This window comes from Oryctolagus cuniculus, chromosome 1 (genome assembly GCF_051225735.1).
Source record: "Oryctolagus cuniculus isolate XC-2025 breed Fujian yellow rabbit chromosome 1, ASM5122573v1, whole genome shotgun sequence".
Classification (NCBI taxonomy): Eukaryota; Metazoa; Chordata; class Mammalia; order Lagomorpha; family Leporidae; genus Oryctolagus; species Oryctolagus cuniculus.
The window spans coordinates 7400876-7423367 of record NC_142867.1 but is presented as its reverse complement, the minus strand read 5'-3'; the positions used below and the strand labels follow the sequence as shown (position 1 = coordinate 7423367).

The following is a 22492-nucleotide window of genomic DNA, read 5'->3' as shown; positions in this document are numbered from 1 at the left end:
TAAAAAGAAAACATACATGCGTATCTTTGTCATTTTGGATTTTAGGCAAAGGTCATCTTAGATATGACACCTAAAACACAAACCAAAGAAAAATAGACAAACTGCATTTCACCAAAATTCAAAGCTTCCATAGTTGAAAGGACACTACCAAGAAAGCAAAAGGCAACCCACAAAATGGGAGAAAATATTATTTTCTGCAACAGCCTAGTATCCAGAATGTAAAAAGAAACTTTTTTTTTCTTTTTTTTTTTTCTTTTTTTGACAGGCAGAGTGGACAGTGAGAGAGAGAGAGACAGAGAGAAAGGTCTTCCTTTGCCGTTGGTTCACCCTCCAATGGTTGCCGCAGCCAGCGCGCTGCAGCCAGCACGCTGCACTGATCCGATGGCAGGAGCCAGGTACTTATCCTGGTCTCCCATTGGGTGCAGGGCCCAAGCACTTGGGCCATCCTCCACTGCACTCCCTGGCCACAGCAGAGAGCTGGTCTGGAAGAGGGGCAACCGAGACAGAATCCGGTGCCCCGACCGGGACTAGAACCCGGTGTGCCGGCGCCACAAGGTGGAGGATTAGCCTAGTGAACCGCGGCACCGGCAAGAACTTTTACAACTCAAAAATAAGGACAAATAACCCAACTAAAAAATAGATTTAAATGGGGTTGGCATTGTGGTGCAGCAGGTTAAGCCACCACCTGCAACATCAGCATCCAATACAAGCTCAAGTTCAAGTCCTGGCTGCTCCATTTCCAATCCAGCTCCCTTCTAAGGAGCCTGGAAAAAGCTGCAGAAAGTGGCCCAAGTATTTGGGCCCCTGACACCCATATAGGAGACCCGAGTTCGGGGCATTGCAGCCATTTGGGGAGTGAACCAGTGGATGGAAGAGTTCTCTCTCTGTCTCTGTCTCTCTCTCTCTCTGTCTCTCTAACTCTGACTTTAAAATAAATAAATTTTTATATATAAATAGATTTAATTTGAATCATTTCTCCTGAGAAGACAGATAAATGAAAAAATGCTCAACACCATTAATCATTAGGGAACTTATTATCAAATGCAAATCAAAACCACATGAAACATCATTTCATCCCTACGAGGCTGGGTGTGATCAAAAAGACAAACAGTATCAGGCATTGGCAAGGATGTGGGGACTGGAGCCTTGTATAGTGCTGGTGAAAACGCAGATTGGTATAGCTGATTGAGAAGGTATCTGACAGATTTTGTAAAACAGATTTATTTACTTGGGGCTGGCACTGCAGTGTAGCAGGTAGAGCCTCTGCCTGTAGCACCAGTATCCCTTGCGGGTGCTAGTTAGAGTCCCGGCTGCTCTGCTTCTGGTCCAGTTCCCTGCTAATGAGCCTGAGAAAGTAGCAAAGATGGGAAACTGGAAGAAACTCCTGGCTTCAGATCAGCCCAGCTTCAGCCATTGCAGCCACTTGGGAGATTTTATCTGAAAGGCAGATTAACAGAGAGGGAGAGAGGGAGAGAGGGAGAGAGCGAGAGAGCGAGAGAGGGAGGGAGAGAGGTCTTCTATCTGCTGACTACTCCCCAAATGGCCACATTGGCTGTAGCTGGGCCAATCCGAAGCCAGGAGCCAGGAGCTTCTTCTGGGTCTCCCACACAGGTGCAGGGGCCCAAGGACTTGAACCATCTTCTACTGCTTTCCCAGGCCATAGCAAAGACCTGGATTGGAAGTGGAGCAGCCGGTACTCGAACCAGTGCCCATATGGGATGCCGGCACTGCAGGTGGCAGCTTCACCAGCTACTCCACAGTGCCGTCCTGATCTGGCAGTTTTTTGAAAGGTTAGCCATGAAGTTGCATTGACCCAGAAACTCCACTCCTAAGTACATACCCAAGAGAACTGAGAGCATATGCATACACAAAAATTGCTCATGGATATGTATGGGATCTTATTCAGAATCTCCAAAATCCGAAAACAATCCAAACATTTACCAACTGATGGATAGCAAAGGTGAACTTATACAGTAGAACATTATTCACCCATAATAGAGAGGTAAGTTCTGATGCAGGCTGTGTCATAGATGGGCCACAGGACCCTGGCTGAGTGGAGCAGGAGACACAAAAGATCATGTACTATGGCCGGCGCCACGGCTCACTGGGCTAATCCTCCACCTGCGGCGCCGGCACACCGGGTTCTAATACCGGTTGGGGCGTCGGATTCTGTCCCGGTTGCCCCTCTTCCAGTCCAGCTCTCTGCTGTGGCCTGGGAGGGCAGTGGAGGATGGCCCAAGTGCTTGGGCCCTGCACCCGCATGGGAGACCAGGAGGAAGCACCTGGCTCCTGGCACAGTGGCCATTTGGGGGGTGAACCAACAGAAAAAGGAAGACATTTCTCTCTGTCTCTGTCTGTCTGTCTCTGTCTCTGTCTCTGTCTCTCTCATTGTCCAACTCTGCCTGCCAAAAAAAAAAAAAAAAAAAAGATCATGTACTACATGATTCCCTGTAGGCAGTGTCTAGACTAGACTAGGCACCCTGATGCGTGGCAAAAGAAAACAGGTTCCCAGTCATAGGACGCTGGGAGAAGGGAGCAACAGCAGTGACTGCAATCGGATGGCGGTGACACTTGCACAGTGTTAGGAGTACGCTCAAGATCGCTGGATTGTAAATTTCTAAATTCTGCAATATGTGAATTGTACCTCAATTTTTTAAAGCTAATCATGGCATGTAATTGCTATGTAGGAAAATGAGGCTAAGTAGATGAACCAAGGGAAATACTAAGCAAAGTCCTACAGGAGAGGAGTCATGTGCAAGCTTAGATACAGTGCTGGACAGCGGGGGAAACGGTATTCTTGGCGACAGAGCTGAACAGCAAACCACCATAGCCATTATCAAGAAAGGCTAGAAACAGGCATCCTCAGAAAAGAGGAAACGGGCACTCACACACCCAGCAACTCCACTTCTAAGTGGTTTTCCAATGATCTCAACCGGAACCCACAGTATGACATACATACTGTGAGGGTACTTCAAAAAGTTTGTGGAAAAATGGAGTTACAGCATGCTTAAGGGACCAATGCTGTGGCGTAGCGGGTAAAGCTGCCACCTACAGTGTCAGCATCCTATATGGGCGCTGGTTCAAGTCCCAGCTGCTCCACTTCCAATCAGCTCTCTGCTATGGGCTGGGAAAGCAGTAGAAGATGGCCCAAGTCCTTGGGCCCCTGTACCCCTGTGGGAGACCTGGAAGAAGCTCCTGGCTCCTGGCTTCAGATCGGCGCAGCTCAGCCACTGCTGCCATCTGGGGAGTGAACCAGCAGATGGAAGACCTCTCTCTCTCTCTCTCTCTCTGTATCCTTACAAATAAATAATAAATAAATAAATCTAAATTTAAAGAAAAACAAACAAACATGTTTAACAAGGGTGGGCATTGTGGCTTAGTGGGTAAAGCCACCACCTGCCACACTGGCATGCCATATGTGCACTAGTTCGAGACCTAGCTGCTCCACTTCCAACCCAGCTCTCTGCTACTGCACCTGGGAAAGCAGCGGAAGATGGCCCAAGTGCCTGGGCCCCTGCACCCACATCAGAGGAAGTAGGGAAGAATAGCACGCATGACAGCCACTCTTCATTAGAGGACTTCCAGGGCCACAGGACCTTTTAAACTATATCCATGCATTATTTTTAAACCCTGCCCTTGAAACAATTAAAAAAAAAATCTGTGAGCTAGAGCTGTGGCACAGCAGGTTAAGCCACTGTCTGCAGTGCCAGAATCCCAGATGTACAAAGAAGTCTCGGCTGCTCCACTTCCAATCCAGCTCCCTGCTAATGTGCCCAGGAAAGCAGCAGAGGATGGCCCAAGTGCTTGAGCCCCTGCATCCATGTGGGAGACCCAGATGAAGTTCCTGGCTGCTGACTTTGACCTGGTCCAGCCCTGGCCATTGTGGCCATTTGAGCTACAAACCAGTGAATGGAAGATCTCTCTGTCTCTCCCTCTCTCTCTCTGAAATTCTGACTTTGAAACAAATAGAAAATTTGGGGAGCTGGCACAGTGGCACAGGGTTCTAGCCACAGCCTGCAATGCTGACACCCCACATGGGGGCCGGTTTGAGTCCCAGCTTCTCCACTTCCGATCCAGATCCCTGCTAATGCACCTGGGAAAGCAGAAGATGGCTCAAGTCCTTGGGCCCCCATACCCACATGGAGTTCTAGGTTCCTGGCTTCAGCCAGGCCCAGCTGCAGCCATTGTGGTCATTTGGGGTGTGAACTAAGGGATGGAAGAGCTCCTCTCTGTCTCTCCCTTTCTCTCTGTAACACTGCCTTTATATAAATATATAAATAAATAAATCTTTTTTTTTTTATTTTAATTAGGTTCACCCAATACACATTTAAGGTCCGATTCTGCTGTTGATCTGAAAATTCTTACCTTCTTCCCACCTGGCTTCTCCACAGTGAAAACTTCACTCCAGATCTGAATCCCCGTGGTTTCAGGGTCAGAGCCCCCTCGCCATGAAAAGCCTGTCAGTGGTTCTTCTGGGTCACCCAACCAATTTGAATGGCCGCCTTCTTTCTGCAGGAGAAATAAGAAACTCCTATTGAACTTAAGTAATTGTGGACACCCAGGATAATCCATGAGCTTATTTTGCTTTTTTGGGGGGATATAAAGTTTCTGATTTGCAATGAAATTAATTCTACCTTACCTGAGAATATAAGTATCGTAGCATGAAGTCCAGAATGAAGGACTTGCCCTTTCGGAAGGCGCCAGCCACTGACACCACCACCACATCGAGATCTCGGATGTGGTCCTGCAAGAGGATGCTGGCCAAGGCTTTTTCTTCTAGCTCAAAGGAATGCTGCTCTTTGTGAACCGAAACAACCTGCACTGGTCCAGGCTTTCCACTCTCCATGGCATCACCTATGTTAACATAGAGGGAAAATATTAAGTATTTATTTATTCATTTATTTGAAAGGCAGAGTGACAGAGAGGCAGAGAGATCCTTCCACGTGCTGGCTGACTCCCTAAATGGTCCCAACAGCCAGGTCTAGGACAGGCTGAAGCCAGGAACCAGGAACTCCATCCTCATCTCCCACATAGGTGGCAGAGGCCCAAGTACGTGGGCCATCTTCCACTGCCTTCCCAGGCACATTAGCAGGGAGCTGGATTGGAAACAGGGTAGCTGCAACTCAAAACAGCCCTCTAATAAGGGACACACATGTCGCAAGCTGCAGCTTAACCTGCTGCATCAGAATGCCATGTGCATGTGGAGAGAGCAAAAACTTCCTCAAGAGAGCAAAAAAGCACTAACTATAAAAGGGAGGGAAAATGACAAATAAGACTTCATTAAAATTAAAAAATCTATTCATTAAAAGATACCACAGTAAAAATGCAAACCACAGGTTAGGAGAAAAGACTGACAGTATATATTTCCAAAAAACTCAAAGCCAGAATCAATTTGGATATCCATTAAGAAAAAGATGAGCCCTCCAATGTTTAATGCACAAAAGAACTATGAATAGACACTTCACTAAAACAGCCCAACAAACGGTCAATAATCATATAAAAAAGCGTATCTGTGTCATTTATCAGGGAAATGTAAGTGAAAACCACAATGAGACACCAGTAGCTGCCCATCAGAATGTCTAAAATATAAGAGTGACACTGGGGGAAGATGTGCAGACACGAGAATCTCAAACATTCTGATACGAGCACACAACATGGCAGCCATTTGGAAAACTTGGGTGATAAACACACCTGTGACCCGGCAATCCTACTCCTGGGCATGTACCTAAGAGAACTGAATGCAGATGTGCACCAAAAGACACGCACACCACAATGCGCACATCAGCTTTATTCAAAACAGCCCTAAAGTAGAAACATTCTTTCACCAGGAGAAAGGGTACCTGCCAAGCCTTCCACATGGGCACGTTCTTGAACCCTCAGAGCAGCCCTAGGCAGTAAATAAGGTGCGGTAGCCAGAGAAGCTGCTACCTGCGATGCCGGCATACCATATGGGCGCCAGTCCGTGTCCCGGCTGCTCTGTGTCCCATCCAGCTCCCTGCAAAAGGCCTGGGGAAAGCAATGGAAGAGAGCCCAAGTGCTTGGGCCCCTTCCACCCACGTGGGAGACCCAGATGAAGCTTCCTGGCTCCTGGCTTCCGCCTGGTCCAGCCCTGGCTATTATGGCCACTTGGGTAACAAACGGGCAGATGGAAGAGTTCACTCTATCTCTGTAACTCTGCCTTTCAAATAAGTAAATAAATCTTAAAAAAAAGAAAAAAAAGGTAAGGAAAACAGGGCCAGCATTGAGGCACAGTGGGTTAAAAAGCCACCTCCTGCAACGCCAGCATCCCATATCATAGGGCTGGATCAAGTCCCAGGTACTCCTCTTCCAATCCAACATCCTGCTCATGCGCCTGGGAAAGTAGCAGCTGATCACCCAAGTACTTGGGTCACTGCCTCTCCTGTGGGAGACCCAGATGGAGTTCGTGACTCCTGGCTTCAGCCTGGCCCACCCTGGCTGTTGCAGGCTTAACGCCCTGCACCACATCGTGGACTCTGTTGCAATTACTCAGTAATTCAATCAGCACTTTAGGAACAATTAATTCTAGAGCCCAAAGGTAACTAGTACTTCCGTACCAGAATTAAAGGCACAAAAATACTAATTCTTCAAATTTAGGGCCACGTAGTAGCTGTGGATTTGTGAAAAGTTTACCAAAAAAACCCCGATGGGTTAGGGAACAAGGCAAAGCACCCACCATGTCCCGAAACATGTATGCCACTGGGATCAGCAGGGATGTTTTCAGGTAGATGGTTAAAAGGACATTTTTTTAAATGTCTTTTTTTAAAAGATTTACTTATTTTATTTGAAAAGTAGAGTTAGAGGAGAGGAAGAGGCAGATACAGAGATCATCCATCCGCTAGTTCACTCCCCAAACGGCCACAACAGGCAGGGATGGCTCTAAGGGAAGCCAGGAGCCTGGAATTCCATCTGGGTCTCCCATGTGGGTGCAAGGGCCCGAGCACTTGGGCCATCTTCCACTGCTTTCCCAGGTGCGTTAATAGGGAGCTGGATTCTAAGTGGAGGGCCAGGACTCAAACCAGCACTCATATGAGATGCCAGCATTTCAATCGGCTTAAGCAATGCCACAATGGCCCCAACACTTTTTAAATTTTAATTATGTGTATTATTGCATTCTAGAAAACACCATGCCAATGTTGTAATGGATTATTACTTTAAAAAGAGGCTAAATGTAATAAGTACATTAATGGGGACAACCCTGGCATCCCATGACAGCCAATTCGAGTGCCAGTCGCTCTACTCTTTCCCTTCTGCTGTAGAACACACGTCCAACCCAATCATATGGCTCGGGTTTGCCCATGTGACTAAGTTTTGACCAATGGGAAGTGAAAGAAATGACACAGGCAACTTCCAGGCCCCCTACTTTTCTTCTTCCTGCTGGCTGGCGGTAGAAGTGGGAGTGAGTCACCCCGGGCCAGCCCTAGAACCCTGGAGCAACAAGAGAGGCAGGGGCTAGGACTCTGTGCAGCAGAACTGCCACTGGTTCACTTTTACAAGAAAGAAAAATGTCTACTTTGTTTAAATTGCTCATTTGATGCCTCTTTCATTCACAGCCAAACCTAGCAACCAGCACAGCAGCAGTCTCCCAGGTCTCCACCATTAAGTCCACCTTCTGTCTCCACGTATTTCACTGAGGCCCACCGAGCAGTGCGCATGCAATGATGAACACCAGGCCCACGGTGAGACGCTGCAAAATGAATGCTCTCTGCCGTATTCTAGCTGGGGGCTCCGGCCCAAGGAAGCAGGCGCGTGATCAGGCCCACGAGCGTGGAAGAGGAGGATACAAGGGCTACAGGGCAGGTGGAATAATCCAGTGACAAAAAGCTACAGGGTTGTGCACAGTGAATTCCACTCCAAGAGCAGCTGAAGGCCACCAAAGACAGCTGAAAAGAAACAAGATGAGGGCATAACTTCTCTCTTCTTCCCTTTCCGCCTGCCGCTCGGCGCTCAGGAATACAGGAGGAAACTGGATGGGCTGAGTGATCCTGAATGTCTCTTCACACCAGTGATATGAGCACAGCTATCAGTGTCCACAGGATTTTTAAAAAGTCTTGTTCACTAACAGTGACCTTTGGGTTTGAGCTTATGTATGGAAAAAATTTTCTAAACTGTGTGCATTTCCAATAACTTGATCCAAACACAGAGCTGCTCACTTTCCATCACCCCATGTTTATCTTCTGCTTCCTAAAGACCACAGAACTCTTTCACTGATTTTCCAAGTAAAAAGTTCATTTCCACACATTTTCCAGATGCCACTTAAAGGTCTCTTGCTAATTTATCGACACACTTCGGACTCCCCAGTCTCTTAGATCCCCTCATTAAAACGTTAGAGCCAGAGGCCAGTATCGTGGCATGGTGGGTTAAGCCACCACTTGCAATGCTGGAATCTATATCAGAGTGCCAGATCAAGTCTCCACCACTCCACTTCCAATCCATCTTCCTGCTAATGCACAGTGGGAGATGGCTCAAGCGCTTGGGCCCCTGACACCATGTAAGAGACCAGGAGGGAATTCCTGGTGTCAGCCTGTCCAGACCTGTCTGTTACAGCCATTGGGAGAGTAAATCAATAAATAGAAAATCTCTCTCTATCTCTCTCTTTCTCCCCTCTCTGCACCAGACATGTGTGTGTGAATGTGGGTATGTGTGTGTCACTCTACCTATCAAATAAATAAACACATCAATCTTCAAAACAAACCTTAGGGCCAGGGCCAGCATGGTGGCCCAGCATATTAAGCCACCATTTGGTTCACCCCATTCAGTTTCCTTCTACTGTATCCTGGGAGGCAGCAGATGATGGCTTAAGTGCTTGGCCCCTGCCCCAGCCATGGCAGACCTGGGCGGAGTTCCAGGCTCCAGGCTTCGGCCTGGCTCAGCCCTGGTTGTTGCAGGCACTTGGGGAATAAACCAGCAGATGGAAGATTTCTCTCTCTGCCTTTCAAGTAAATGCACATAAATAAACTATTAAAAAATAAAACACAGCTTAGAGCCCTCTCCCTTGCTGGTAGCAGCCTTGCTCAAGGTCGTCCACTTGGATGTCGTCAGCCACGTCACCATTCCCAAGTGCTACTACTGTCACCTCATCCCTAAACTCTTCCGCTCCGTGACAGTACATAAATACATCATGTCGGCAACTATGGGAAAGGCTTCCAAAGACAGTTGATGGATTCTTTGTAGATGACGCAAAGATAAAATTTCCATTCTCTTAGATCAAAGCCTTTCATTCACCATTCTCCCACTATCTGTTTCCCCTAATTCCCCACCCTCCTCATCCTCACAGGAAAATGTATTCTCACTGGCCTTTCTACTGGGAGAAAAGCTGGATTCAGGTCCTTCCAGTCCTGATTCGGAAATGTCAACATACAAACTACCCAGCCACTCCTGCCCTCTATCCACAACGCCCCTTCCTCTGGACTGCAGGCGCCCACTCTCTCAGCCACCTTCCAACGCTCTCCCTCGGATGAAGCCCTCCCTTTGTGCTGGCTGCCCTTCCCGGTCCTCTCAGGCCTACAATTTACATGAGACATTAAAAAGAAAAAACAAAAACAGAAAACTCTGGCATCAAAACAAGGCGAGGCCTGAATTCTTCCTCTGAGGACAGGAGCCTCTGTCTCTTTGTCCAATGCTACATCCCCCATGCTACCAGCACACTGTTCACACACAGTAGGCAATCAATCGAGAGATAAACTAAGTCAACTGCTTAGTCACAGTGTGACTATGAAAAAAAATGGCTATCTGTTTTTAAACATTTATTTGAAAGAAAGAGGGATATCGGCCATCTGCTTGTTCACTCCCCAACTGCAGGCAAAGATCCAGTCAGTGCCGGTCTCCCACGAGAGCAGCAGGGAACCAGCTATTTGAGCCAGTACCTGCTGCCTCCCAGGGTGCACTTCAGTGCAGAGCTGGGACTTGAACCCAGGGACTCTGACCTGGGATGCAGGTATACCCAGTGCTGTCTTAACCTCTGTGCTAAACATCCACATTTCTAACCACTTTTGTCTCCATTTATAAATCTAACATCCATCTCAAAGCAGTGTCTAACACACACTAGGGTTCAAAGTTCCTCCTCCCGGGCCGGCGCCACGGCTCACTAGGCTAATCCTCCACCTAGCAGCGCCGGCACACCGGGTTCTAGTCCCGGTCGGGGCGCCGAATTCTGTCCCGGTTGCCCCTCTTCCAGGCCAGCTCTCTGCTGTGGCCAGGGAGTGCAGTGGAGGATGGCCCAGGTGCTTGGGCCCTGCACCCCATGGGAGACCAGGAAAAGCACCTGGCTCCTGGCTCCTGCCATCGGATCAGCGCGGTGCGCCGGCCGCAGCGCGCCGGCCGCGGCGGCCATTGGAGGGTGAACCAACGGCAAAGGAAGACCTTTCTCTCTGTCTCTCTCTCTCTCACTGTCCACTCTGCCTGTCAAAAAAAAAAAAAAGAAAAGTTCCTCCTTCCCACATTCCTGTTTCTATCAGAACTCTGTACACATTATTCTACATACTACAATATTATATTGTATTACAATTTATCACCCAAAATGGGAGTTCCTAAGGAGAAATTATCACATTCAGCTCCAGTATGTAACACAGGAAGAATAATTTCCTAGTATTGTGAACACTAAACCCAGTAATACATATAATACAAGCATATCAATAAAACTGGTTTCTTCGCTTCCCCTCCCATTCCTTCTTCCTTTGTCAAACTCCTTAAATGAATGCTTTTTGTTTTTTTAAGATTTATTATATTTTGGGGCTGGTGCTATGGTGCAGCGGCTTAACGCCCTGGCCTGAAGCGCCGGCATCCCATATGGGCGCCGCTTCAAGACCCGGCTCTCCACTTCTGACCCAGCTCTCTGCTGTAGCCTGGGAAAGCAGTACAAGATGGCCCAATTCTTTGGGCCCCCACATCCATGTGGGAGAACCGGAAGAAGCTCCTGGCTCCTGGCTTCAGATCGGCGCAGTTCCGGCCATTGCGGCCAATTGGGGAGTGAACCATCGGATGAAAGACCTCTCTCTCTCTGCCTCTCCTCTCTCTGTGTAACTCTGACTTTAAAATAAAAATAAATAAATCTTTAAAAAAAAGATTTATGGGGCCGGCGCTGTGGCACAGCAGTTAACGCCCCGACCTGAAGCATCGGCATCCCATATGGACGCCAGTTCTAGTTCTGGCTGCTCCACTTCCAATCCAGCTCTCTGCTATGGCCTGGGATAGCAGAAGATGGCCCAAGTCCTGGGCCCCTGCACCCACATGGGAGACCCGGAAGAAGCTCCTGGCTCCTGGCTTCGGACTGACACAGTTCTGGCCGTTGCGGCCAATTGGGGAGTAAACCATCGGATGGAAGATATCTCTCTCTCTCTCTCTCTCTCTCTGCCTCTCCTCTCTCTGTGTAACTCTAACTCCCAAGTAAAAAATAAATAAATCTTTAAAAAAATCTTTAGACCAGCACCGCAGCTCACTAGGCTAATCCTCCGCCTTCCGGCACCGGCACACCAGGTTCTATTCCCGGTCGGGGCGCCGGATTCTGTCCCGGTTGCCCCTCTTCCAGGCCAGCTTTCTGCTGTGGCCACGGAGTGCAGTGGAGGATGGCCCAAGTGCTTGGGCCCTGCACCCAATGGGAGACCAGGAGAAGTACCTGGCTCCTGGCTTCGGATCAGCGCGGTGCACCGGCTGCAGCGCGCCGGCCACGGTGGCCATTGGAGGGTGAACCAACGGCAAAGGAAGACCTTTCTCTCTGTCTCTCTCTCACTGTCCACTCTGCCTATCAAAAAAATAAAAAAAAAAGTCTTTAAAAAAGATTATATTTTATTGAAAGGCAGAGTGACAGAGAGGGAGAGACAGAGAAAGAGCTCTTCCAGGGCTGGTGCTGTGACATAGTAGGTTAAGTACCTCAGCCACAGCACTGGCATCCCATATGGATGCCAGTTCTAGTCCCAGCTGCTCTGCTTCCAATCCAACTCTCTGCTTATGGTCTGGGAAAGCAGTGGAAGACAGCCCAAGTGCTTGGGCCCCTGCATCCACATGGGAGACCCAGAGGAGGCTCCTGGCTCCTGACTTTGGATTGGCCCAGCTCCTACCATTGCAACCATTTGAGAAGTGAACAATTGGGTGGAAGACCTCTTTCTCTGTCTGTAACTCTCTCAAATCTCAAATAAATAAATCTTAAAAAGAGAGAGAGAGAGAGAGAGAGAGAGAGAGAGAGAGAAAGGGGCCTGCACCATGGCACACTGGGTTAATCCTCCACCTGTGGCACCGGCATCCCATATGGGCGCCAGTTCTTTTTTTTTTTTTTTTTTTTTTTTTTTTTGACAGAGTTAGACAGTGAGAGAGAGAGACAGAGAGAAAAGTCTTCCTTCCGTTGGTTCACCCCTCAAATGGCCGCTACAGCTGGAGCTACACCGATCCAAAGCCAGGAGCCAGGTACTTCCTCCTGGTCTCCCATATGGGTGCAGGGCCCAAGCACCTGGGCCATCCTCCACTGCCTTCCCGGCCCACAGCAGAGAGCTGGACTGGAAGAGGAGCAGCCGGGAATAGAATCCAGCGCCCATATGGGATGCTGGCGCCACAAGCGGAGGATTAGCGAAGTGAGCCACAGCCCCGGCCCCTGGGCACCAGTTCTAATCCCAGTTAGACCCCAGTTAGGAGACCAGGAGGAGGCACCTGGCTCCTGGCTTCGGATCGGCGAGGTTCCAGCCATTGCAGCCTACTGGAGAGTGAACCAACCAACGGAAGGAAGACCTTTCTCTCTGTCTCTCTCTCACTGTCTGTAACTCTACCTGTCAAATAAATAAATAAAAAATCTTAAAAAAAAAAAAAAAAAAAAAAAAGAAGATCTTTCATTTGCTGGTTCAGTCCCCAAATGGCTACAAAGGCCAGGGCTGGGTTACACCAAACTCAGGAGCCTGGAATACCATTTGGGTCTCCTACATGGGTGGCAGGAGCCCATGTACCCAAGGGAGCTGGATCAAATGAGAAGCAAGCCAGGACCTGAACCAGCACTCCATTATGGGATGCCAGCAAGGGCAGTGCAGGCGGTAGCTTAACCTGCCACACCACAAGGCCAGCGGAGTGTTTCCTCCACTGTGTACTCACTCCCTCTTACCAGCTGCAATCTGCCTTCCTCTCCCCTCTCTGTTGACACTCTCCTGCCAAATCCAACAGCCCTACTCCTGATTCTCACTCAACTCTGCCTCCCTGCGACAAAACACAACCGCCACCCACTTTCAAACGTAAAACCTGGGGACTCCGTGCAGTGCCTGTTCCAGGTTTTCAGCCTCTTCACCGTCTCCCGTCAGCCTCTGTGAGTTCATGCCAAAGCTCTACTGCACACTCCTTCAAAGAGCTCTTTATTCTTGTAACGTCAACTATGGCCTCTATTTTGATGTCACAACCTCAAGACTCTCTAACCCGCGTTTAATGCAAATGTGCCACTGCCTAAGGGACAGATTCACCCGGATGTTCCCGATCACCTCACCCCAGGAGCACCGTGTGCAGAAACACGGACCTGTTCCTGTTCCAGTTCTGCCACTGAACGGGGTCCCGGGCAAGTCTGGTCTTTGTTCAGCCTCCTCAGTGAAATGAGTCAGACTTGCAGCAGCCGTTCCGGGGCTAGCGCTTTATAAGCCTACGTGCAGTCCTGCCGAAACGGATCCTCTCAGGGTCTCCACCGCTCTCAGGCCTCCCCACTTTCCCTAATCTGCCCGCCTACATGCAGTGGATCACCAGCTGCCATCATCTTCCCTCCATGACTTACGCTCTTGTTTGGTGCTAAGGTTACTTTTCTGCTGAGGCACGAGAGGCAGGCCTTCCCTAACAACCAGGAAAGACCCCAGGACCCTGCTACCTGTAACAGCACGAGCCAGATTTTACCTCTACGTCTGTCTCCTCTACAAAATCAACCAGAAGCTATTTTTTAGCTCTAAAATTCAGTGATGGGGCCGGTGCTGTGGTGCAGTGGGTTAAAGTCCTGGCCTGAGTTGCCGGCATCCCATATGGGCACCGGTTTGAGACCCGGCTGCTCCACTTCTGATCCAGCTCTCTGCTATGGCCTGGGGAAGCAGTGGAAGATGGTTCAAATTCTTGGGCCCCTACACCTACGTGAGACCCGGAAGAAGCTCCAGGCTCCTGGGTTTGGGTCAGCACAGTTCCAGCCACTGTGGTCATTTGGGGAGTGAACCAGCAGATGGAAGACCTCTCTCTGGCTCTACCTCTCTCCCTAACCCTTTCAAATAAATAAAATTTTTAAAAAATTTTTTAAAAATTTCAATGACTCTCAAACAACTGCAAATTCCCTAAGTATCCAAACTGGCGCAGCTTGCTGGGTAGCCTAGTCTTCCCCTTAGCCACAGAGGACTGGCTGAAGAGCAAGTCAAAATTTATGATCACATCAGCACGGTGCGCCAGCTTGGTGCGCCGGCCGCAGTGGCCATTGGAGGGTGAACCAACGGTAAAGGAAGACCTTTCTCTCTGTCTCTCTCTCTCTCTCACTGTCCACTCTGCCTGTCAAAAATTAAAAAAAAAAATTTTTTTTTAAAAAGTTTATGATCACAAAACCTTTAAAGTAACTGGTTCCATAAGGACCTGCAAAAAGGTTCTGGGGATGTAGGTTCTGCTTTGGTGGAGGGCTCTCCCACGGACTGCAATGAAATTACTACCAAGTCTCAGGAATCTCAAACTCCAAAGATGTGGGCTCCACGGATGGCAGTAGAAATACCTTTTAGTGGCAGCCTGGCATGCCTTCTCCCTGACATGCCTTCTCCCTTTGGAGTTGCATGTGGAGAACACAATTAATGCCATAGCACATTCACTTATACACAAATGACAGATGTGACATTTTTGCACATTTTTTAAAAATGGCCTGACTACTCACATCTGTTATCCACAAGTGAACTTAAAATCTACACTTAAAAAGGTACCAGAAATGCTGTATGGGCCGGCGCCGTAGCTCACTAGGCTAATCCTCTGCCTTCCGGCACCGGCACACCGGGTTCTAGTCCTGGTCGGGGCGCCGGATTCTGTCCCGGTTGCCCCTCTTCCAGGCCAGCTCTCTGCTGTGGCCCGGGAGGGCAGTGGAGGATGGCCCAGGTGCTTGGGCCCTGCACCCCATGGGAGACCAGGAGAAGCACCTGGCTCCTGGCTTCGGATCAGCGCGGTGCACTGGCCGCGGCGGCCATAGGAGGGTGAACCAACGGCAAAGGAAGACCTTTCTCTCTCTCTCACTGTCCACTCTGCAAAAAAATACTGTATCATACTGCCACTTCTAATCATTGCTGTCAATAGCTCATAAATATACATTATTTCAACTTTGTAGAAAGACACAACACACCTTAATTCAGACTCACTTAACCAACAGACTTAATATGCCTGCTCAAATAAACTGCAGAAATCACATCCTACAGACAAGCTCTGCATTAAAATGGCAAGACGACTCAAGTTGAAGAATGAAGTCGAAGGGTTAACAGGTAAACCAGCTATTACAGGGAAGGATCTGAAGAGATCCGTGTGTATTACAACACACACTCTTCCTAGAACTCTCAGTGCTGCACATTTGAAGGTCTTTGAAAGGAACAGAAAGGAGCTGCACTGGATGAATAAAAGTGGATGAGAGACGACTAAATCATAGTCGGCCTTCTCAGTCCTACAGAGCACAAAACTCTAAGAAATAAGCTCTACCATAAAAACATTCCAGGCCAGCGCTGTGGCTCAATAGGCTAATCCTCCGCCTGCAGTGCCAGCACACCGGGTTCTAGTCCTGGTCGGGGCACCGGATTCTGTCCCGGTCTCTCCTCTTCCTGTCCAGCTCTCTGCTGTGGCCCGGAAGCGCAGTGGAGGATGGCCCAAGTGCTTGGGCCCTGCACCCCAATGGGAGACCAGGAGGAAGCACCTGGCTCCTGGCTTTGGATCAGTGTGGTGCGCCGGCCGCAGCACACCAGCCGCGGCGGCCACTGAGTGGGGGGTGAACCAATGGTAAAGGAAGTCCTTTCTCTCTGTCTCTCTCTCTCACTGTCCACTTTGCCTGTCAAAAATTAAAAAAAATTAAAAAAAAAAATTCCAGAAGGAGGGACAGGCACAGGCATTTGGCCTAGGACGTAAGATGACCACAACCCGTGCCTGAGTTCCACTCCTGGCTCTGGCCCCTGAGCCCAACTTCCGGCTATGCAGACCCTAGGAGGCAATTACTTGATGGCTCAAGGAACTGAGTTCCTGCACCCAGGTGAGACCTGGATTGAGTCCCCAGTTCCCAGCTTCACAGCCTGACGGGCGTTTGGGGAGTCAGTCTGCTTTGGCTCAAGCTCACTTGCTCTCACTCTCATGCCTTCTCTCTGCCTCTCAATTTTTTTTATTTTTTTAAGAAAGAGGTATGGGGGCCGGCTTTGTGGCCTCAGCGAGTTAAACTGCTGCCTGGGATGCTGGAATCCCATATCAAAGTTCCAGTTCAAGTCCCAGCTGCTCTACTTCCAATCCAGCCCCCTTGCTAATGCACCTGAGAGAGCGGCAGAAGACGGCCTAAGTGCTTGGGCCCCTTCCACACCCATGTGGGAGACCCTAATGGAGTCCCAGGGCTTTGGCCTGGCCCAGTCCCAACCACTGTGGCCATTTGGGGAGTAAATCAGTAAATCAAAGACTGCTCTCTCTCTCTGTCACTCTGCCTTTGTTAATAAAAAAATCAATAAAGGAAAAAGTTTAAATAAATGTTCCTCAAATATTTGAGACAATCACCTGAACAGTGATAAATTCAATGAAACTAGTTAACTGGAAGCAGTTACAATTACTTTCAATAAACTCATAGAGAATTTAGTGGATCAATTTGACAGTGTATATCGCTCACACTCAGCACCCTGGACAGCTGAAGCCAGGTAACTGCTTTGAGGGGCTACCCTTCTTCTTCCTTTTTTTTTTTTTTTTTTTATTTTTGACAGGCAGAGTGGACAGTGAGAGAGAGAGACAGAGAGAGAAAGGTCTTCCTTTGCCGTTGGTTCACCCTCCAATGGCCACCGCTGCAGCCGGCGCACTGCGCTGATCCGATGGCAGGAGCCAGGATCCAGGTGCTTTTCCTGGTCTCCCATGGGGTGCAGGGCCCAAGCACCTGGGCCATCCTCCACTGCACTCCCTGGCCATAGCAGAGAGCTGGCCTGGAAGAGGGGCAACCGGGACAGAATCCGGCGCCCCAACCGGGACTAGAACCCGGTGTGCTGGCGCCGCAAGGTGGAGGATTAGCCTATTGAGCCACGGCGCCGGCTCTCTTCCTTTTTTTTTTAAAGATTTATTTATTCATTTATTTGAACATCAGAGTTACACAGGGAGAGAAGGAGAGGCGGAGAGAGGGGTCGGGGGGGGGGGTCTTCCATCCACTCTCCAGTTGGCCACAACGGCTGGAGCTGCATCAATCCAAAGCCAGGAGCCAGGAGCTTCATCCAGGTCTCTCACACAGGTGCAGGGGCCCAAGAACTTGGGAAATCTTCCTTGCTTTCCCAGGCCATAGCAGAGAGCTGGATCGGAAGTGGAGCAGCAGGGACTCGAACCGGTGCCCATATGGTATTCCGGCACTGCAGGCGTCGGCTTTACCCGCTACAGCACAGCGCCAGCCCCTGCCCTTCTTATAGGATATTTATCAGCAGTCCAGGCTTCTACCCACTAGGTAACAGTAGAGTGTGCCCCAGGCTGTGACACCCAAAAATGCCTGCAGCCATTGCTAAATGTTCAACAGGGACAAAAAAGCACCGTGGGTTCAGGACCACTGGGGTTCAGCCAGCCTTGGTGCACTTCCTTACGGTGCGGAGTTCTTCGCCAAGTTACAGAAACACTCGGCCGAGCAGACAGTGTGACTCAGGGCAGAGCTATGACCTGAGTTTTCCAGCTGCCTCTGAAACACCCGTTCTCTAACGGGCAACAGCAACACACCCAAAAACAGAGGCAGACCACTCCCATGCCTCCCTCCTGCTGGCAGTCCTCAGCGTTCCGATTCACACAGCCAAAGAAAACATCACCACTGGCAGGGGGAGCACACTGAGCCTCCCAGCGCTGCAAGTGCCCGCTGCGGCTACCGCTGGAGAGGGTGTGGTGCTTTTAGGCTCTTCTGGTTCTCACAGGGGCAGATACACAAATATGTCTAAGGTTGTGTCGGTGGGGCTGGCACTGTGGTGTGGCGGTAAAGCCACCGCCTGCTGCACTGGCATCCCATATGGTCACCAGTTTGAGTCCCAGCTTCTCCACTTCTGATCCAGCTCCCTGCTAATGCGCTTGGGAAAGCAGCGGAGGATGGCCAAGTCCTTGGGCCCCTGCACTCACGTGGGAGACCTGGGAGAAGCTCCTGGCTCCTGTCTTTGGATTAGCCCAGCTCCAGCCACTGAGGCCACTTGGGGCATGAACCAGCTAATGGAAGATCTATCTTTCCCTCCCTCTCTGTAACTCTGTTTTTCAAATAAATAAATAAATCTTTAAAAAAAAAAATGCTTGCTCTCTCTCTCTCTCTCTCTCTACACCTCCCACTCTCTAAAATGAACGCTTAAAAAGAATTAAAAATACTCCTTAAACCCAACTAATTAAAATATTGGGAGGAAATTCTATTCTATTTCATAAAAGGGTTTAGGAGGAAGCTTTTTTCCAAGTCATCTACTGCAGAAAATCTTTACGCCTTAACTCAGAGCTCAACAAGAACCACATTTTCTTTGTTGACTGAGAATTGTGTAGTGCTTCATGAGGATCAACTACGACGGAACAGCCTTTAAGACTCAGAAAATGAAGCAACAAAGCTGAATCTAAAAATGATACCTGACTACACCCGCAGGTAGAGAAAAAAAATCACTTTAAGAGTTCAATAGTGACTTGATTTACCTCTTTCCTAAATGTGAGACCGCCAAAATCAATCTGATTACCTGGTTTTAATTTGCTGCATTCCAGTTAAACAAGGCTTTCCTATTTAGTATTTTCCTGCTTTATCATTGCAGGGCATAAATACACTTACTCCACTCCTTTCCTATACACCTGCTGTATTAGTAAAGCCAAGCTCCTAACTTTTAAATATACTTTAGCTGTGAATTATATTTAATATTTTGTAACATTCAAAATGCATGCAAATAAAAGGTGTTTTTTTTTTTCTACACAGAAGGGAGCTGGCATTGTGGCAGAACGGATTATGTCACCACCTGTGACGCTAGCATTCCATATGGGTGCCAGTTCAGGTCCTGTCTGCTTTCCTGCTAATCCAGCCCCCTGCTGATGGCCTGGGAAAGCAGTAGAAGATGGCCCAACTGCTTGGATCCCTGCCACCCACGTGGGAGACCCGGAAGAAGCTCCTGGCTCCTGCTTTCAGCCTGGCCCAGCCCCAGTTGTTGCAGCCATCTGGGGAGTGAACCAGCAGATGAAAGATCTCCCTTTCTCTCTGTAACTCTTTTAAAAATAAATATTTTTCAAAAAGAAAAATTTACACAGAAGGGTATCAATTTCTCAGCAGAAATATTCACAGCTGCAGCCACGGTCGGCCGTGGTCGTGGCACGGTGAGTTGAGCTGTTTCTTGCAACACCCACATCCGATAACAGAGTGCTGATTCGAGTCCTGGCTGCTCCACTTCCAATCAGCTCCCTGCTGTTGCACTTGGGAAAGCAGCCAATGATGGCCCAAGTGCTGATCATAGTTGAGTACACAGTAATATCTGATTATATCTAAGTATGCAAAATACAATTACTGGGAAATTTTAATTGCTGCCTGGTCCTTGAATGAATCAGTGAGTGGGACTCAACCACAGGCGGGCTGGGGCCAGGTGTTTGTTGAGACGCTCAGATTGAGTTCCCGGCTCCTGGCTTTGACCTGGCCCAGCCCTGGCTGTTTCGGACCCACGGGAAGTGAACCAGCAGATGGGACATGTCTCTCGGGCTGTCCTCTGTCTCTCTGCCTTTCAAATATGATGAAAATAAAAACTTTCTTAAACTAAAATAAATAAATGCCTCTGGGCAATTGTGCAACAGAGCTGAGAACCACAGCTAGAAGGCAACAGAGATAAAATTGCTTTTCTTTTTTAATAAAAGCTTTTCTCCCACTTTTTCCCCTTGGTATTCTTTAGGTAACATGCTCCTACAGTCTCGAAGATAACTCAGTAAGATATTTTAAAATTCAGGCAAGCTTTAAAATGCAGTTGTGTTACTTCAACGCTCTTAATAGGAAATGCAAGGACAGAGAACTTCTGACACGCCCCAGTTATTATCAGTAAATTCTAAAGCAGTTCTCCAGTTCACACACATCGAGGGTTCCCGCCGACGCTTCACAGGAACCTTAAAGAGTATGATCCGTTGACTCCGGGGAACTGCGGAGGTAGCCTTTTATACATTTTGCTCATTCAGTTCTGTCACTTCATTCTAAATAGTGAGGCTTGTGTATAACCTTCTGATTGTTAGCAAAAAAAAAAAAAAAAAAAAAAAACCGGTATACATGCACTGCCCAGCAGAAAGCCAGTTTCTCAAAGCCTATCCTAAGTAAGTCCTAAATATTTGGTCAAAACGAAGAAAGTGACGCCAGCCCACAGCCCCTGTGGCTGTTGTCCCTAACTTCCTGGTGCTACAATGAGACAGTAAACCGTGGCTAATCAGACAGCGTGTGGCACCAGACCCGCGCAGGCGGGCAGTCCTTTCGCTCCAGTGTTTCCTCTTCAGGTGTCAAAGTAGCAACAGGGGGTTCTAGAGCACAAACCCATTTCTGTGGGGCCTGAGGGTGCACAGCCTGCAATGTTTAAACTTAAAACAGACGAGAACTCCGCGGGTCCTGCTTCTTAAATCTGCTTCCCCAAAAGCAAACCCAAACGTCTAACCCCGCGGCTTCGGGCTGTCGGGGTTTTGCTGGTAGTTTTTTTTTGTTTTTTTGGTTTTTTTTTCCACCTTTCACAAAACACTCCACTACTTCCGGCTCAAATGCGAGGACGCCTTTGCTAACACATTCTTCAAACACTGTTCCTTTGCTTTCTGCCTTTAGATTCTGCCACCGAAACTTCTGGTTGATTCCGACAGTGCACACGCTGCACAGAACGAAGCCCGGCCACATGACAGCCGGAACTGTGTACGTGCACCCTGCCGGGGCCGGCGTTAAAGCCTCCGCCAGGACTGTTCTCCGACTTCGGGAACGCAGACAGCAGCGCGCGGGACCAGGACGCGCGGGACCAACTCTACTCAAAGGCAACTTGGGCCGGTCCTTTCGTCTCCTGCAGGGAGCTGAGCGCGGGCTCAACACCAACTTTCCTGCTACTTGTCAACGCTTCAAGGTCACGAGCAGGGGGTGGAGACCACCAAGCGGCCCTGCGTCGCGGCCTTGGAGACCGCATCCACCTCCCCGCTCCGGCCCGGCCCGTTACCGCCGCCGCAGCCGCGGCCCCAGGGCGCGCCCGGCGCCAGGCGGGGACCCGGCGGCGGCCCAGGGCGGGGCTCCGCGGCGCCGACCACTGCGGACTCCACGCCCGGGACCCCTGGCCCGCGCCCCGAGGGCGACCGCTCCTCCCCGCGCCCGCCGGGCCGAGCCCCGCCGGCGGCCCCCGGCCCCCAACTCCTGGCGAGGGGCGCGCGGTGCCCTCGGAGCCTCGGCGAGCACGGCGGCGGGGGCGGCCAGCGAGCGAGTCCCGGGGCACTTGGACGCCTCACCTGCTCCTCTCGAGGCAGCCGCTACCGCTCGCTGAGGGGACAACATGGAGCCACCGCTTTCAGCACAAGCAGCAGGGGCGCAGACGAGAGGGGCGGGCTGGGGCGGGAACGAGCCAAGCCCTGGAGGCGGGAAACGGGCGGGGCCTGGGCTCTAGACGCGGCTAAGGCGAGGGAGGGACGCGCGAGCCGAGCACAGGGCGAGCCTGCGAGGCCCGACGGCAGCCCGAGGCGTGGCGAGCGCTGGGCTGACCCGGGCGGGAAAGCGCACGCGGCCGAGCCCTGTTGCCGCCCAGCGCGTGTGCGCGTGCGCGAGCGCGCGCCGCCGGTTACCTGTGGCTGCGTACTGGGTTCTGCGGCCTGTTGGGAATGGTAGTCCCCCGTTCTCGGGGTCCCGACCTGCGGTCCCCTTTGGGCTCATGCTTCTCGGGCGAGGAGGAGGCGGAGCAGAGGGGCGGGGTTTGGAGTGCTCCGATGACTGGACTACAACTCCCAGCAGGCCATGCGATGGAGGGAAGGCCCCGCCCGGCGCCTAGCGCAGAGACCAGGCCCCGGGCGGAGGCCTTGGGGGTCCCTGGCCTCGGAGTCTGGCTGGCCGGGTATGAGATGGATTCGGTGTTTAACGCCGGCAGAGGCCGCCCGTGGGCGGCAGAAGGGAGGCCTCGGCCCTGGGTGACGTTGCACGTTACTGGGTTTTTGATGATTTTGACATCACAAACAAAGGTGACTTCATTGCCACCATCAGCATCGTCACCACGCCGTCGTCCCGTCCCTAGCCGAGCGTCTCCGAGAGCAAACGGAGGACCTCCGGAGAGACCCCTTCCGCCGGCTTTGTCCCGTCTGAGCCAGGGCCGTCTTCTGTACTCCTCGTGCTTGG

The 22492-nt window shown here is 50.2% G+C and overlaps 1 protein-coding gene across 3 annotated transcripts in view; it reads right to left on the bottom strand.

The window, feature by feature from the left end:
• ATL3 (atlastin GTPase 3) overlaps positions 1 to 22090 on the bottom strand; it is a 56255-nt gene extending 34165 nt beyond the window's left edge. Inside the window, exons 1-4 of one of the 3 annotated variants that reach the window (XM_089325897.1) lie at positions 21619 to 21753; positions 7628 to 7901; positions 4640 to 4854; positions 4366 to 4509 (exon numbers count right to left, since the gene is read on the bottom strand). In XM_089325897.1, the coding sequence (XP_089182023.1) occupies positions 4366 to 4509; positions 4640 to 4854; positions 7628 to 7673 (405 nt within the window). In that variant the 5' untranslated portion in view covers positions 7674 to 7901; positions 21619 to 21753. Of the gene's footprint in view, positions 1 to 4365; positions 4510 to 4639; positions 4855 to 7627; positions 7902 to 21618; positions 21866 to 21948 lie in introns of those variants that run through there. The other 2 variants (XM_008274336.5, XM_051833087.3) reach the window with 2 other exon arrangements.
• Positions 22091 to 22492: the final 402 nt, after the last annotated feature.